Source organism: Equus przewalskii, chromosome 1 (assembly GCF_037783145.1).
Source record: "Equus przewalskii isolate Varuska chromosome 1, EquPr2, whole genome shotgun sequence".
NCBI lineage: Eukaryota > Metazoa > Chordata > Mammalia > Perissodactyla > Equidae > Equus > Equus przewalskii.
Window position 1 is genome coordinate 44,299,695 of NC_091831.1, and position 18,076 is coordinate 44,317,770.

The 18,076-nt window shown below is 34.6% G+C and overlaps 1 protein-coding gene across 3 annotated transcripts in view; it reads right to left on the minus strand.

Annotated features, from left to right (window-relative positions):
• PCDH15 (protocadherin related 15) overlaps window positions 1-18,076 on the minus strand; it is a 954,225-nt gene that overhangs the window by 76,775 nt on the left and 859,374 nt on the right. For all 3 annotated transcript variants that reach the window (XM_070611305.1, XM_070611290.1, XM_070611296.1), the window contains one exon: window positions 5,469-5,596. In XM_070611305.1, coding sequence (XP_070467406.1) covers window positions 5,469-5,596 — 128 coding nt within the window. The remainder of the gene's footprint in view (window positions 1-5,468; window positions 5,597-18,076) is intronic.

An 18,076-nucleotide genomic window follows, 5' to 3' on the forward strand; every position in this document is an offset into this window, starting at 1 on the left:
TGACTTTCAAGCTTGCTTTAATTGGCTAAATAGTTGCTGTTTTAAAGTTCTTTCTATATTCTAGACACTGTTTTTGCATTTTTAAAAAATATATGTTGCAAATATTTGCTTTTAGCTTATTGCTCGTCTTTTAGTCATTTATAGGATCTTTTGTCATAGTACTCTGTTATACTGATGCGACAAACTGTATCAGTCATTTTTCATTAGCTTAGGACATTTCAGTTAGTGATAGTCAACTAATGGCCTAACCAGAAAGAAAGGTAGATGAGAATTTTCTGGGTTTTTTTTTCCACATACAAGGTACTGTAGATTCTGATGTGTCCTCTTTGTAGGCTGAGAAGGGGTGATAGAGCCCACAGTGAGCATCACTGCCAAACTATTGAAACTGGCCCTGATGTCACTGATGATGTGTTAGGGAATAAAATGTTAAAAACCACAGTTACGTAATCAAGAAAAATAAAGAAACTAACATAAATCTTTACTTCTGAATCTGAATGTAAGATTCACTTTCAAATCAACTTAAGAGGAATAATAGCTTTGAAAAGAAGAGTTTTCATGTTCTACCAATATTGGGAATGCCTCCTCCACTTCGGGTTTTTTGTTTTTTTTTTTTTTTTTACCATGTAAATTGTACATCACATAAAATTTACCATTTTAACCATTTTAATGGTATAATTTAGTCCCACTAAGTACATTCACATTGCTTGGCAACCATCATCACCATTCATTTCTAGAGCTGTTTCATCTTCCCAAATGGAAATTCTGTAATGATTGAACAACAACTCTCCAATCCCTCCACCCTGTAGCCCCAGCAATCACTATTCTACTTTCTGTCTCTATGAATTTGACTACTCTAGGAACCTCATACAAGTGGAATCATACAATATTTGTCCTTCTGTTTTGGCTTATTTTACTTAGCATAACGTCCTCAAGGTTTATTCATGATGTAGCATATGTCAAAATTTCCTTCTTTTTTTAAAGACTGAATAACATTCTGTTGGATGTATATACCACACTTTCGTCATCCCTTCATCCGTTAGTGGACGTATGAGTTGTTTCAACCTTTTAGCCGTTGTGAGTAATATGATGAACATTGATGTAAAAATATCTATTTGCATCCCTACTTCCAATTATTTTGAGTATATACTAAGGGTGACACTTTTAACTGATGTTAATTCTTGTATTAAAGACTGAAGAGAAAAATTACCATTTGATTTTCTTCCCCCTCTTTCTGCAATGAAAATGACTGGTTGCTTGTGAGCAGTGGAAATCAATTTGGTGGAACCAGTTGTGACACAGATATCAGCATTGAACCATAGTAAATGTAGCAGATATTCCCAAGTTAATTTTTGGTTCTGTTTCCTTTTGACAAAATCCAAGAATTACTTTAACATGACATGAACATGCAAATTGTGGAACCAGAAACCAAATATCTACATGTCTGTATAAATAAAAGTCTTATTTATTTATATCTTTTTGGTCTAGTTTACTAGAATTTAACTCTATAAGGGCACAGGGATAATCTATTTTGTTTGCCTCTGTATTTTCAGCACATACTAGGAACACAATAAATATTTTCTTAAAAAATGAACTTTGAACAAGTCCCTAAGCACATTTGATACTCCACTTCAGAGCATATATATAACTTCCTTTACTATCACTTATATTGGATAATTAATTGAAATGATGCTGTCATTGTATTGCTTTTCCCTAACAAATTTTTTAATAATGCCCTTAATCCACTATCCATATTTTAAGCCAGTAAGTATAGTTTTATTCATTGATATTTCAAAGTCTCACCTTTGTCAGTCAATTCTATAATATATTTCCTCTTCCCCTTCCTACGTACAACACAATTTTTTAATTTAAAATTTATCATTATGCATTTTATAATGAACTAAAATAATTAATTTGTATGTATGGTAGATGACATATTACATTACCCCAATATTATATAGTAAGTGATATAAAAGCCTCTTTCACAATTGTGGGCTGCTTTCCCATTATTTGAATCATCTTTCCATCAAGCACCAGAGCTTGACCGGCCCTGATTCAGTGCTGTTTCCAATAACATTTTCGCTACCCTAAGTATGAATTGAGAAAAACTGCTTAACTTGCTTTCATTCTAATTAAATTTGGAAAGAAGATTCCAGGCTTCAAGGCTAAAGGCAGCACTTGAAAATGTTCACCGTTCAAGATTTATGACTCCCATCACCTCCTAAGGTCCCCACCTCCTGTCACTGTTCCACAAACACACCCTGCACTTGGTTTCTTCTAAGTCCTGGCTCACTCTGCCTCCTCTACTTAGACCATCCTTCTCATCTGAGCTTCACTTTGAGAAAATCTAACCACCTTCAGTGCCACTCAAATTCTTCATCCTCCGGGAAACCTTTCATATTCTTTCACTAACTGAAATGTCTCCCTCCTTTGAATCTGAATGGCGATTTGTGCTTTCTTAATTGAACTGATTATTATAGCATATACTTGCATCAATTCATTGCTAAACTTTCTCTCGCTCTGTGTGTGTTGTCTCTCCCCTCTAACCTACATAGAATATTACATTGCACGACATTGGTTTCCCTAGGTGATAGCTGATAGATCGAAGGGGCTGAGTACTTCTGGAGAAACACTCAATCCCATCCTGTTTACCTCATTAGAGGAAGCCCATGTGTTCACTCCAAGACATCTCTCACCACCCAGATACTTCTTCCCATGCAGCTCTTTACACTCCCTAATATGACTCAGTTTCCCATCTCATCATTACCTCTAAATGCCAAACTTTCCAGAGGAGCCCCTGGAATTCATACCATCATCAGCAATATCTCCTAAATATTCAAACTTCCCTCTAAACGTTACCTTTACTTTCTGATTCCTACCCCTCTACACCTCTCCCCGACAGAAGACACTGCTTTCTGCAGCTACTTCAAACAGTGGCTCCCATACTTTACACAGCACAGAGACTAGGTAGGTAGGTGGCAGGTATCGTTCTGTCTCTGAATTGGTGTGTCTAGAATAGTATTCTGTCTCCTTTGCCACCTTCTCCCAATTCCTCTGAAATAAATGCCATCATATGACTACATCACTCACTAAATTCTCTTACTACAGTTATCTATAGACCCCTTGAATAATCCCTCTCATTAACAGACTACTTTAGCATCTGGCTTATTGGGTTTTTTTCTCCACTACTACAACATACTCTTATTATCATAAGTGGTCACGTTAAAAATCCACAGGGACATTCTATTTGTAGGAGCATTTGGTAGTTGATCACGCTCTCTCTTACCAGTCTTGTTCTTCACATGGCGCCCAGACTGTGGATTTGCCTAGTATTTCAGCTACCTCCTGGCAGCCACTTCTCAGTACCCTTTGATGGATCCTCTTCCTGGTCTCTAAGTGTTGAGTTCTCAAGACTTAGTGTTTGGACTGTTTTTTTAATCAACATCCATTTTCTAGGTGATTTCATCCTGGCCTGTGATTTCTTTCCTGAATCCAGATCAGCATCTGCAATTGTCTTGCCAAGAACTATGCTTGTATACTGAAAAAGCCTCACACACATAAAATCTCCAAAAATGAACTCTTGATTCCTGCTACACAGTATCTGGGGGAGGGATGGGGTTCAATCCAGAACAAAAACCTCAGAGTCATTTTTGATTTTTTCTAATGCCCCACACAGAATCCATCAGCAAATCCTTCGGCTGTCGTTTGACTCCCTTCTCAGCATCTCCCCAGCCTACCGTGATGCTCTAAGCCACTATCAAATCATGCCTGGAAAGTAATGCATCAAGTTCTGTTCTCACTCTTGTCTGAAAACACTGTTTTCACACTCACCCCCAACCCTGCACAACATCCTTCTAGAACAATCCTTTTATATTGGGTTATGCCTCACCTCTGGAAAAAAGCATTTAAAGACTTTCTTTTTAGCACATCTAGAATAAATCCTATATTCTAGTCCAGGGCTACATTTCCAATCTCCTCTCCAGTCAGTCTTCTACAGTCACAATGGCCTCTAAGCTCCCTCTAGTTTTAGGGTCTTTATATTGGAATACCCAGAATGCTCCTTACCTACCTGGAATCCACAAGTCTTGCTCTTGACTAAATGAATTTACATTAAACAGCTACTGATTTTCTCGAACTACCATTTGTTTCTTTCACTAGTTTGTATTACTAGGGTGATAACTTTAGTTTTCTTATTAGTTGGATTGTTTTTTGAATTGCTCTATGTCCAACTTCTAAAACAGTGTGCACTACAAGTATTCCAAAATATTTACAGACTAAATCAATGAACTGACCCAATCAATAGTTAGTGGGACTAAAACATAAAACAAGATAAAAATCAGCTCCGAAGGCCTGTTACTTGAAAATCATAATCCAAACAGGATATAATATGATTGACTTAAATTTGTGGACCACTTTTAGCTGTAACTGGTGATTTAGATCAGGAGTCAGTATTTGGCACTGTGGAAGAGCTATTTTGCAAGCACAACTCACATGCTTTATTTGCTTGGTTGATTTTTCTCTTTCTTACTTAGGGTATTTAACGTGATCAAACTAGATGTAAGAAGAGTTTTAATCATGGTTCTCCTGGTAAGAGGGAAAGAAAGACAATAGCTCATGTGCAAAACTACAGGCGATCAACAGCTGGATTTGTTCAGGAAATTTAGGTTTCACATGAGTATGTTAATAGCTATTAAAAAAATCGATTATTAAAATACTTTCAGAAAAATAACTCTGTAATTGAGAATCTATAAGGCTCTAGCCTCTAAACGTTTCCCAAACTGCAACGCAATATATAAATTTATTTCTTAGTAATAAAACTTGCAACTTTATGTACTGCCAGTCCTTTAAAAAATCTTTAAACATATTTGATAATAACTAACTAGAGGAACATTGAAAATTATCAACTTTCATCTTAGATATTGTATTTTGTTAATTCTTAGTAGGTTAGCAATTTTTTTGACATATCCATTTTTTTAACTTTTAGTAAAGTACTAAAATTAGTAGAGTTTTTCACATTTGTTTAACTAGCATTTGGAATTCTTTAAATTATTGCAGAAAAAAATAGAGAATTTGGTTACATTATTTCTTCTAGCAGAAAACGCTAATTTTATATTTGCCATTAGAAAGTCCATTTTGAGAATCTTTGGAGTTATTCTGAATTAAACCTATTGGATGCATAAAAATCTACTAGGAAAACACATTTTAATATCTTATTCAATCTAAAACATCATACATATTTTATTCCTACTTCTGTAGAAAAGAAAAAGCACAAAATGTTGCTTAGTATTCACCTCATAATTAATCTATATTTAGTTTGGCTAATTAAATGCATATATCTCCAAGTTTCAGACTATTGTTCAAACAACATGAATAACTACTCAGTCAAGGCAAACTACATGGTTATAGTTTATCCGCAAAATCTGAGCTTTTGCATTTACTTTAGTTCTGCATCTTAATAAATTTTCTCATACCTTGACTCTGAGCACAGAAGCAAACATCCTTGCATCTTCAGATACACCTCCAATGTAGAATTTTTTCTGAAATACTGGGGGATGATCATTTTCATCCTGAATCTCAATATATACTTTAGCTGTATTGCCTGGAGGATAAAAAATAAAATATTTTTTATTGGTGGTCATTCATTAGAAAAAAATGCACTGAAGTAAACACTTATTGAACTTTTTTTTTGAAACAATGGAAATAGCATAAATCAGAAGGTCATCCCTAAAAATGGCATGCCTAATATCCCAAAACCCACAGAAGACTAAGAATGATACTTCTGGCATAATAATGTTAAGCTTCTGCTATTTCTTTTAATTACAAAGTCATGGTGATTCATTTTGGCTGACTTGATAGGCACTAAAGTATTGTGTTCTGCTAATTTTAATGAAACAACTCAACTGTTCATGTTCACCAACACTTTACACACATTACCAATTACACCAAAGTGACACAAATATATAAACACCTTTTGTGATCATAGAAACTACCATAAATTAAAAAAAATATATATTTTATTCTTAAGCATAAAACTAGCAAAGATGTTCTCTTAGCTTAAAATGTACTATAATATTTTTATTTTAAGATTAACAGTAAGCAATGGTTGGGTGAGATGCTTAATTCCACAAAAGGGAAACAAGCTTTGTCATGCCTTAGAGGCTATGAATCATTCACTGAAAAAGATGTAGCTGGAGAGATAATTGTTGTATGACTCATAAATTCTGGGTTTTGTAATTTAAGCCATACTAAATGTACCACACAGAAAACGTTTCATCATCAAATGTTGGATTTCACCCTCTCAATCATTACACCTTTAATGAGAAATGCAGCACTTGTCACTAGTCCAAGAATGACCCTTTACAAAGTTGTAAAAGTAAATTACAAACCACATAAAATGAGGAATAAGTAATTCATCATTTTGCAAAAAGTAGATTCAAATAACATAAGTATTCTAATATATTACCTAAGTGAACTTCTCTCATACATTTCAATTAGGATCAAATATATGGCAATTGATCTACAAACTATTTATCAGGGACACCTTAATTTTGTTGCTTTATGGTATCCCCAGCTCTAACTAATGAACACCAACCCACTAGCTCAGTAGGGACACCAAGGGTGTACAATATGTCTGTGTTGATTGAATACATGCAAGAATAACCTGCATTGTCTTAGTAAGAACTTAGAAACAGGCTGCTCTCTGCTTCCTCTGGAAAAGGTCAGAGAGACAAGAGCATTAGCTCTAAGATTTTACCCTATCCTGCAGCTACTTATTTAGTTTCCTCTGATCTGTCTCTTTCCCATCATTCCTGAAGTGGAAGAGGAAAAACGTGCCAGGTCAACAGAGAAGGGGACCAGCAGGGAAGTAGGGCTAATGGCAGATTACACCTCTCTATCCAACGGTGCCAGAGCTCCAAATTGCACCCTGGTCAGCCACCAACAATCAGAGGTCATCCAAAATGAAACCCATTTTTATCTTAGTAGCACACCATTTTTATCTCTGGAATCAAAAGAGCTATGAGCTCTAAATTTAGTATTTTTTAAGAAAAGGAATCCTAGACTATAATATCACTTTTCCGACAACTTTTTTATGTTCTTAATTGATGACCACATCAGTTATGGCCCCTATTTGCAATATTGGAAAATGTAAAGGTTGATTTTCAACTCACTGTAAAGGAATAGATTTATGCTCTGAAACTTACCTACCTTCCTCCTGGCACTTTAGAAAATGATGCCAGAAGGTTAGGCCCAGGCAAAAATGTGTTATGCCATTAGGAACAATTTGTAGTTTAGCAAATCTTTTACAAAGCTAATATTTCCATAGGTATTGAGAAAAAAATGTGAGAATCAGTGCTGCAATTTAAGGCAATGCTTAGACGTTATATAAAAATATTATAAGTATATATTTTATAAACTCCAGAGAGACTGCAGTAAAATAATTCTTTAAAATATGAATTTAGCATTTATTAAAAATCTCTAAAATTTACATTGGAAACATCTAGATAAATATCTATTTACACTATTGATATTCAATGAGTGTAAAGCTTCTATAAAATAATTTATCCAACTTCAATAATTGAACTAAAGTTTTTCAAGTCTTTCTTTTATAAAATACTCATCTTACAAATATCATTATTACAATATAAAATACCATATTTTCATATCAATTGTGCTTAAGTCCATATTTATTATGAGACTGATATAGAATTTAACCATGTTCAATTTAGTGCTTTAAAGAAATCACAAAATAAATTATGACAATATTTCCATGACATAAATTATATTGGGAGAGTATGATTATAGAAGACCAATCACAGTACTTAAATATGTATTTAATAATTTTTTATTTTAATTTTCACCTGCCAAGTTTGGCTATCTTTAACTTTATACAATAATATTAATAAGAATAAATATACATATATTTAACATATCTAATGATCTCAGTTTTTAATTGGTTGCTCTTCTTGCCTCTAACTTCTTTGCAATATGAGTTCATGTTAGTTTCTCCTCTTGATTTTTTAAATATTTGCCTACCAACTCTGTAGCATAATCAAATAGTATTGGAATTAGGTCATAAATTTGCACTGCTGAACTACATAATTTCTAACTAATCTGCCAGAAAAAGAAATGGAAAGAAAATAGTGCAATTATTTTATGTATACTCAGTTATATAATGCTACTGCGTTCCATTTAAATCTCATCCTGGTCTATTTTTATACCAAATAACTTCATAATATTCACTACTGCCTTACTGCATTTTGTAAGTTTGAGTTTTTTGAATCACAATTTTATTGAAAATAGAAAAAAAGAAACACAAAAGTGTAGTTAATAGTATGCATAATTCTTTTTTGCATCTACATGAACTAATTAAAAATGTTTTTCATTTTAATCACTTTGTCCAAATTCAAAACCATGAACATAAATAATTTATTTTAATAGTTCCTTATTTCTCTTTAAAAGTTGAAGAATTTAAACACAAGTCAACCTCTTCACGTGTTCTATGTCTAGCTAAAATTCAATATTGGTAGCTAACAATTATTGAACGGTATGTGGCAGAAGAATTCAATGCTGTGAGATGAAACTAATATTGTAACGATTATTATTCTCATTTTTACAGAAGAGTAAAATGAGAAACAGAGAGGTTAAGTTACTTGTCCATATTTCCTTGGAATACATGGTATGGCTGAGATTTGAACCCATTATCTGACCACAGAACCCAAACACTTACATATGCCTACTGTAGCCTCTAACTCCTTAGGAAAAATGTAAATTTGTGTACCTTAACACGAGTGAAAAGAAGTTTTAGACTTTTTTGCAAGCATGACTTTAAAGATTACAATCATAAACATCTTGACTTTAACTTTTCATAAGGAGTCTATTTACCGTGCAGTCACCTCCATCTCGGAGACCTCTTCACTGACTCCTCCCCCACCCCAGTCATTTCAATCCCACTGCTGTTTTTATTTTCTACACAGTCCTTACCTCTCTCTGAAATTACTTTAGTTGAATGTTTATTATGTGACTCCTCAATTAGAATATGAAGCACTTGACAGCCTGTTCTATATCATGTTTTTATTGAATAAGTAAACAAAAAAATACATTAACTGATTCATAAATCTTAATATTTAGCTTTTGCTGTTGATGATGTCAACCTAGTCATCCCTCTTAAGATAATACATTTTATGAGTTTGCAGTTCACTGTGTGAAACAGAAGTCCTTTTATTTGCCCTGCATTTACCCATATCCACTTAAGAAATGTCCTCAGTTGTCAGTCATCCGATTTGGTCAGAAAATAAAAGACTATCTTAAAGATACAGTAGCTAAAGCAGAAAATGAAGGGCAGGGGGACAAGAAGAATGAACCTGGAGGGCATTAGGCTAAGTGAAATAATTCAGACAAAGAAACACAAATACTGTACGATTTCACTTACATGTGGAATATAAAAAATTAGAACTTGTAGAAACAGAGAGTAGAATGGTGGTTGCTAGGGGCTGGGAGCATGGAAAATGAGGAGATGTTGGTCAGAGACACAAACTTTCAGTTATAAGATGAATTAAGTCTTTGAGGATCTAACATACACCATGATGACTAGAGTTAAAAATACTGTGTTGTATACTTGAAATCTGTTAAGAGAGTAAATCTTAAATGTTCTCACCACACACACACACAAACGGTAACATGTGAGTTGAGGGATGTGATAACTAACTTGATTGTGGTAATCATTTTACAATATATATATGTATTTTCAAATCACCATATTGCATACCTTAAATAGATGCAATTTTATTTGTCAATTATACCTGAATAAAGTTGGGGGAAAAATTGCAATGTGTCTAATCAAAGAATGTAAAATAAATGTTGGCTGGTCAAAACCAAAACAACATGTACTCATATAGCCTAATCACTAGAATAGTATTTACTTCGATGTTTTGATTCATTAACACACAACATGCGTGACACTGTAGATTTTCTTGGCTCACCCACTTTCCCTGTGTGAAAGGGCTAAGGACTGTATTGTGATCTTTCACCAAATTTGAGTTTTGATTATTTCAAAGGCAAAAACTTGGAGGAAAATCTGATTTAAATTCTCTAAGAGAATCTACTTATTATCTCCTTAAGTATTCGAAGAATCTTTGGGTCTTTTTAGGTCCATAGCATATTCTTTATTTAAGGTAGTTATAAAGTTCATAACAACAACAACAAAAAGATGCAGGGCAAGAGAGGGGGCAAGCAGTGTTGACAAAATGGATAAGAGAACATTGCAAAAGAAAGGACACAAGTGCTTGATGTTCTGGTATCATCCTAAGTCTTCCTTCTGTTTGGGTAAGACAATATAAGCTTTCGAAGGAGATCCACAGGAGATGAAGGAAATTACAAGGTGGACTGTGTTTTTATTACTGTTATACAGTCTTTATGGTCTAAAGCACTAAATGGATTTTTTGAATTGTATCATTATGATGGTAAATGGTTTATATATTCTCCAATGAGTCTTGCAGAGGACTTTCAAGATGCTTGGAACATCAGACTTACATTTGTTACTTTGCTGATGCCAAGAGATTAAAGTTCGTTCTTCACTAAAACACACAGACACACCCACAAATATCTTTTTATGCTGTTTTTCCTTTAATACTATTTTTGCATATGCTCTACTGGCAAATTAATTCTTTTGAAGCCCTGTGACTTCCTCACAGTAAGTGTTTAACAATATTGAATTAGACTGAAATTGCTACCACATCCTCACCTGGTGCCCACTTAAATAAAAATGAATCCCTCTATTTTATCCCCATAAATTAAATAAGATAACGTATTTTAAGCCCTTAAAAATCACAGAGCCAAACAACTACATGTCGTTAAGCACACCTCTCTTAAAGATAACAGATTTTTTTAAAGTTTAATACTAGGAAAATATTGATTCTGAAACCATTTCATAATTCTATGGACTATTTGGAATTACCTTGAAGATTCTTGGTATTTATACTATTGTTAATTTATTCTCTGTTCCTTTGCCCTAGTTTACATATCTGATAAATGACTAGTTGTATAAAGCAATGTTTAGAATAGAAGGATCATCTAAATAAACACTTAATCTGATCTTACTAAGGGGTATAGACAGTTATTCACTAAGAAAAAAAAGTAGGATTTGAAAGAAAAGAAAAAATATGCTAGAAATATGTTATAGTGTGTTTATTAGATAGAATTAGCAGAAATATATTTACATGATGTTTTGAAAAATGAATTACTAATTATGTTAGAACGGGAAAAGTCCTTTCTTCCTATTTCTCAGCTTTTCACTCTGCAGGAATTGTATTTAGTTATATTTATACACACTATCTATTTTCAGTAGCTAGGAAGCCCAGAGAGATCCAATTTTTTGAGGTTCATTTTAATAGTTTCCTAATTTTGCTTTGACATTGACTTAATTAGCTTTTGCATGATTTTAATTGCTTGCATCCAAAACATACATTTTGTGTATATGTTTGCTGAAGGTTAATAACTAAATTAAGGATATAACTGCATGCAACTATTGGCTTCAAAAACTGACACTCAGATTAGCATAATATATACTTGATTTTCACCCCTAAGTCTTTTAGTGAAGAAAATGATAACATTGGCAATTTTACTACTACAGCGATGAGATAACTGTAAGAATAATATTCTAAATATTAATTACTGTTTGGCTTTGTGTCCATATTAAGATATTTTTCCATTGGGAAAATTTAATGAACTGAGTTTCTCTGTAGATGGTAACCATCAAAATAAAAGCTAAGACCACAACATGTTTCTTTTCATTGGTATTGCTGGCATTTTGTGCCATTCTTGTGAGACCAAACCGATGCTTCTAGAGGCTTTTGCAACAGGATGATTATTATTTTTTTTTTTAAAGATTTTATTTTTTTCCTTTTTCTCCCCAAAGCCCCCCAGTACATAGTTGTATATTCTTCGTTGTGGGTGCTTCTAGTTGTGGCATGTGGGATGCCGCCTCAGTGTGGTTTGATGAGCAGTGCCATGTCCGCGCCCAGGATTCGAACCAACGAAACACTGGGCCGCCTGCAGCGGAGCGCGTGAACTTAACCACTTGGCCACGGGGCCAGCCCCCCATATTACTTTTAACTCAGTCTGTTTCCATCCAGAATAAACAGACACTATTTTAATTCATTTGTATCTATTAGACACCAACTCTCTACACAAAGCAGCTTAACACAGGATCCACTGGGACAAAGCAAACTGCTGTAGCTATAAACTGGGGAATAAAATATTTACGCACAAGTTGTGGAAGCAGAGGCTGGGTCAAATACCAGCAATATCCCGTGTACACTGTGTTACCTTTCATAGGGTACTTACATTTTCTGAGCTAAAGTTTCTCATCAATAACATGGTAGTAAACATAAATAATTAACTAGAACGAGCAGATACATGTAAAATCTTAAATGCTAAATGGTGGTTTCACTATTTCAAACATGACTCAGAGCTTCTTGACTCTCAAGGTGGGAGGGAGAAAGCATTAGCAACATTATTATTATTATTATTATTTATTATTATCATTATCAGAAGGAGGGATAACAGCAATGCCATGAAATTAAGAAAAATCTTAGCACGGAATTATTTCAAAAAATTGTTTCATATGGGATATTATATAGGAAATATCAAATAGTGTAGTAGAAAATACAGTTTTTTACTGCAAATAGAAGAATTTAAATAGTAATGAAATACTATTGGCAAACATAGTAAACGTGCCTCATTAAATAGCCATACTTTTGTTTAAATAACAAGACTATGAATTAACAGAAAATTCATTTTAAAAAGTCAACAGTCTTTGAGAAAAACAGACAGTGTACAATATTTAATGTAAAAATATTCTGCTGACACTACAAGCCTAAAAGAAGCATTTTATCCTAAAATGCAGAGCCATAGCTGTGAAAAAATAGTTTGAATAGACATTAAATGAACTCTGTAATTTTTGACATATACTTAAAAGCTAAAGTATATTTTTAAGCCCAAAGCTCTTTTATTTAAATAGAAGTAATGATTGATAAATTTGGTAACATATATAATAAATGAGCAAAAAAATCAAGCCAACAAACCAAAAGATTGTGTCTTGGAAATGTAAGTCACCAAGAACTTGAAAAGGTGCATTGACTGTAGTGACTAATGTCACATAGGCAGTCTTGTATTTTCATACATGCCCCTAAACATAAACACACACATGTGCAATCAGAAAGAAATGTTTTGGGGCCAGCCCGGTGGTGCAGTAGTTAAGTTTGCACGTTCCGCTTCTGCGGCCCGACGTTCGCCAGTTCAGATCTCGGGTGAGGACATGGCATTGCATGGCAAGCCATGCTGTGGTAGGCATCCCACATGTAAAGTGGAGGAAGATGGGCATGGATGTTAGCTCAGGGCCAGTCTTCCTCAGCAAAAAGAAGAGGATTGGCAGCAGATGTTAGCTCAGGGCTAATCTTCCTCAAAAAAACAAAAAAAAAAAAAGAGAAAAGAAAGAAATGTGCCTTTTTTCCTCGAGATTATAAAGGAGTTGCATCTGAAAAGGTATAGAAGAATTTATCAAGAAGACTTTAATAAGCCTGCTATGGTTTACCCTCTTTTAATGCAAGGGAAGGAGGGGCATTACTCCTTTTTTGAATAGCTTCTCTGCATTGGTTCCTGTACTAGCTGCTTTGTTTACAATATCTCTTTAAAACCTTTTAAATAATCCATGAAATAGATATTGTCACTTCTAGTTCTCAGATAAAGAAACGAGACTTAATGAGATTAAGTCAACTAGTATAAGGCTTTATATCCTGACATGGCTAAAATTCATACCCAGGTCTCTCACCATAACGCAAATAACATCTGTAATAAAAACATGGTTACTCTCCATTAGGGACTAGAGACCATTTTCTCCCAGTTTCTAGATTACAAACAAACAAATAGTAGAAACCAAATAAAAGATTTCTGAATGAAAAGATGTCTATTTCAAAGAACAGACTATTACAGTACTCCTTCTATATTTGGTTATAAGACTAATGGCTAATGTTTGGAAGGATTTATAAATGCCTATGGAATTGCTGAAGGAGGAGAAAAACAGCACTTTAAAAAATACGATAAAACATTTAATAGCAATGCAAATGAAAGCCTTTGCTCTTTAATGCCAAGATAACATGGGCATCAGGTAAGTTTCCAATTGCTTCTCTAAGTTAGTGGCTTAAAAGGATACAAATGTATTATCTTATGGTTCTGTAGGTCAGACTGGGTCTCACTGGGCTAAAATTAAGATGTAGGCAAGCCTGCATCATTTTCTGGAGGCTTTAGGAGTATATCTGTTTTCTTGTCTTTTCCAGCTTCTAGAAGTGGTCTGCCTGCATTTTTTGGCTCATGGTCCCCTTCCATCTTCAAAGCTAGCAATGGACAATCAAGTCTTTCTCATGCTGCATCCCTCTGACACTGACAATCCTGCCTTCTTTGACTTAAAAGGATGCTTATAGTAACATTGAGCCTGTCCAGATAATCCAGGATAATTGATCCATCTGAAATTCTTAATTTAATTACATCTGGGAAGTACCTTTTTCCATGTAAAGTAACATTCATGAACTCCAGAGAATAAGACATGGACATCTCTTGGGGGAAAGAGCATTATTCTGCCTACAAAAGCCATATTAGCACTTTTGTTAAAAAATGTAAAAATCAGAGAAGACACTATATTTATGAAATGGAAAAGTTTTAGGGTGCTTTCAGTCAACCACATTCAGGTCCTAATATAACTTTGAAAAGGTAAAATAGGATTTTCTTGTCTGCCCACTATCCCTTCCTCCCTTATTTTGGACTAAGAACTCCATCTTTTCCCCCTTGGGTTACTCTACCTCCATATTCCCTGTGCTCTTAGTGGAACTGTCAACCACAGTGCTCTGCACTCCACCAGTGGCCAAGGGTCCATGTCTCAACCCGGGGTGATCAGATTCTCTCTCTCAGACACTTGACCCTTGAGCTGATTGCTGGTTGCTTGAAGGTGCATGACCTCAGCTGTGTTGATGGCACTGCCCCAAAAAAGCACTGTTTTGAGTTTCTGATCAAGATTGCTGAAGTTTCTCTCTTTGTTTATCCTTCCTTAGATCCTATTCAGCTTTTTCTTTGATTGTACAAACCACCAAGAATTCTGCTGGTAAGCTCTTTTTAGTATAAGTCAAGCAGAGGTGGTTCCTGTTGCTTCCAACTAAATAATCATTTCAAGTGCTGTTGGGAAGGACCGATTTAGTCCACATCAGACAATGGGGACCATATCTCCCTACCTACCTTGAGTTTGGATTTGCCCTCTCAAGGTATCAAAAGACATTATAAAATGCCAAGTTTTCATTTACTGTTGCAAAACTTAAGTATTATATTTTAGCATATTTTCCCCTTTGTCATCATGAATGATTACATTATTTTGACTTGTTTTTGGGGAGAAATGTCTGTATTTTTGTATATATATTATCTGGTTGCCAATCAAGATAGGGGTACTCAAATCTAAAGATTCCAAAGGACGGTATGACTGCTTTTATAACATGTCACAACCTACAACCATTGGTTACACAAAGAACTTAGAGAGAAACACATAGGATCACATATACACTAATTCAGAGTAGATGAAGCACTTTTAGTATGGCGTCGCTATATTTTTAAGTGTCACTCAAACGTATCACAGCTAGTAATAATAATAATAATAAAATAATAGTAATAATTATTATAGTTTTATTTATTGGATGTTTCCAATGCTCTAAGTACTTTACAGACATCATTTTGATTAACATTCTCCAAAACCCCAAACCTTATAGCAATACTTACCTTGATATTATGATGAAGATTCTAGAGCTCAGAGAGGTTAGCAAAGATCAAGGATATGTATGGAACCCAGGCCTATCTGATACCAAAGTCAAGGACCTTAAACAATTTATTGCATTAAATTTTTAGGTATCTGCCGTTTCTCTGCTATTCTATTAAGGTAATTTTGAATCTGAGCTGTGTCACTAGTAAATCATCTGAGTTATAACATTTTTCTTAATAAATATTTTTTACAAAACTTCCCTTTACCTCTTGTTCTTTGATCTCATAGATATCTTACCATTTATGGAATATCATCTAATAGGAATCTTTCACCAGTGAAATTGAGCTGCTGGACTGTTTAAAGGATCTAACTGTCTTGTGCATTTTAATAAGACATAAACATAGCAATCTCTATCAAGGAATCTTGATGGCAAGCATATGCTATAAATAACTGGTAACAGACTTTCAAAGTTGAAAGTGACAGCATTTAAAATAATGATTTCCTTTACATTATTTGTCTGTAATTATTTTTAAAATATTACAGAGGGGACTAATTAGGTACAATATAGCAAGAAGGAGAAAAACAGGAACACGATTGATTAATTGAACTTATAATAGTTCCTGGGGATAAAAAATGGATTCGCTTCAGAAGAAGAATTGGCTACTAGACTTCAGTTTTGAATAATGATTAGAAAGAATGACAAGCTAAATTTATGTTTCTTATCTCTAAAACATAAAATGCTCAGTTTCTGCTTTTGAATTAATATACTATGTAAATTAAGCTGAAATGAATGCCTCATAAAAATATAAAAATTAATAAAATCGGGGAATGTTGGAGAATACACTACTTTTAATTTTGTGTTTATTATGTAGATAAAACCAAGAAATCCTTTACCTACTACAACCTCCCTGCTTTCTTCTACATACAAGTCTTCTCTATTTATTTGACATTAACTGTAGTTAATGTGTGGCCCTACTAAGTGTCATTCAACTTATTTTCTTTAGCCGTACATTTTCCTGAACGTCTGTAACATTTGATGTTTTCCCCATCCTCTGTCTTTCTTAAAACCCCTCCTCTCCTTTGGCACCAGGCCATCATTACACAAATTTTCTTCCTCTTTTCCATGGCCTCTCCAATGGCTGTTCCTTTCTCTCACTCACTAAATGAAGGGCTTCCCTCAAACTCAACCTTTTGCTCTTCTCTCCTGCCAGTATCTCAGACGGACAAGGCCCGATGGTCCTGCAGGCTCATTAATTCTTTTGGTTCGGCAGATTAACAAGTAACCAGGACTTTGGATCTGGGTTAGCTCAATGGATCCAAACCGCCTCTCTCTGATACAAGCTGCTTAGCTTCATCATCTCCTCTGCTTTAGGACATATTTCCTAAACCGTGAAGCTCTCATTGTTACAGTCATTGAAGTTTTCCTTAGCCTCATCTCCAAATTTCCTTTAAATATGTAGAGTAGCACGATTTTGAGTCCCTCACTTTTACCTCCTATTATGGTGTATTCAGGAATGTGCAAATTAATTTCTTCTCTCTGTGGTTTTTGGAAGCTTGAGAGATGTTTTTTTTCTTTGACTCCTTTCTGCTTCATTTATCCAATTAAATCTTTTTTTACATTTATACCATGTGATGTTATTGACCCTTTGCGTAACAATCCCTTGGCTTAAATAGTCATTCTATATGACTTCTGCCAAAATCTATATGCCCAGTCTTGAACAGCCTTCAAAAGTTCAGTTCCTTATTTCCAGTTACTTTCTCGATTTAATCCATGTTACCCAAGATCAAAAGTATAGAATTATCCTTGATTTATTTCTTTCTCTTCATGGCCAGTCATGAAGTCTTATCAACTTTTCTTTTGCTTATGTCCTACATTTTCCCCATCTTGCTGGCTGTGATGGTTAATTTTACATGTCAACTTGACTAAACTAAGGGAAGTCCAGATAGCTGGCAAAACACTATTTCTGAGTGTGTCTGTGTGAGTGTTTTGGTACTTGAATCAGTAGACTGAGTAAAGAAGATCACCCTCACCAATGTGCTTGGTTATCATCCAATTTGTTGAAGGCTTGGATAGTACAAAAAGGCGAAGGAAAGGCAAATTGACTCCCTGCTAGAGCTGGATCATCCATTTTCTTCTGCCCTCAGATCCCAGTGCTCCTGGTTGTTGGGCCTTCAGACTCAGACTGGGACTCACACCATGACCGTTGGTTTTCCTGGTTCTCAAGCATTTGGATTTGGACTGGAACCACACAGCCAACTTTCCTGGGCCTCCCTCCTACAGACAGC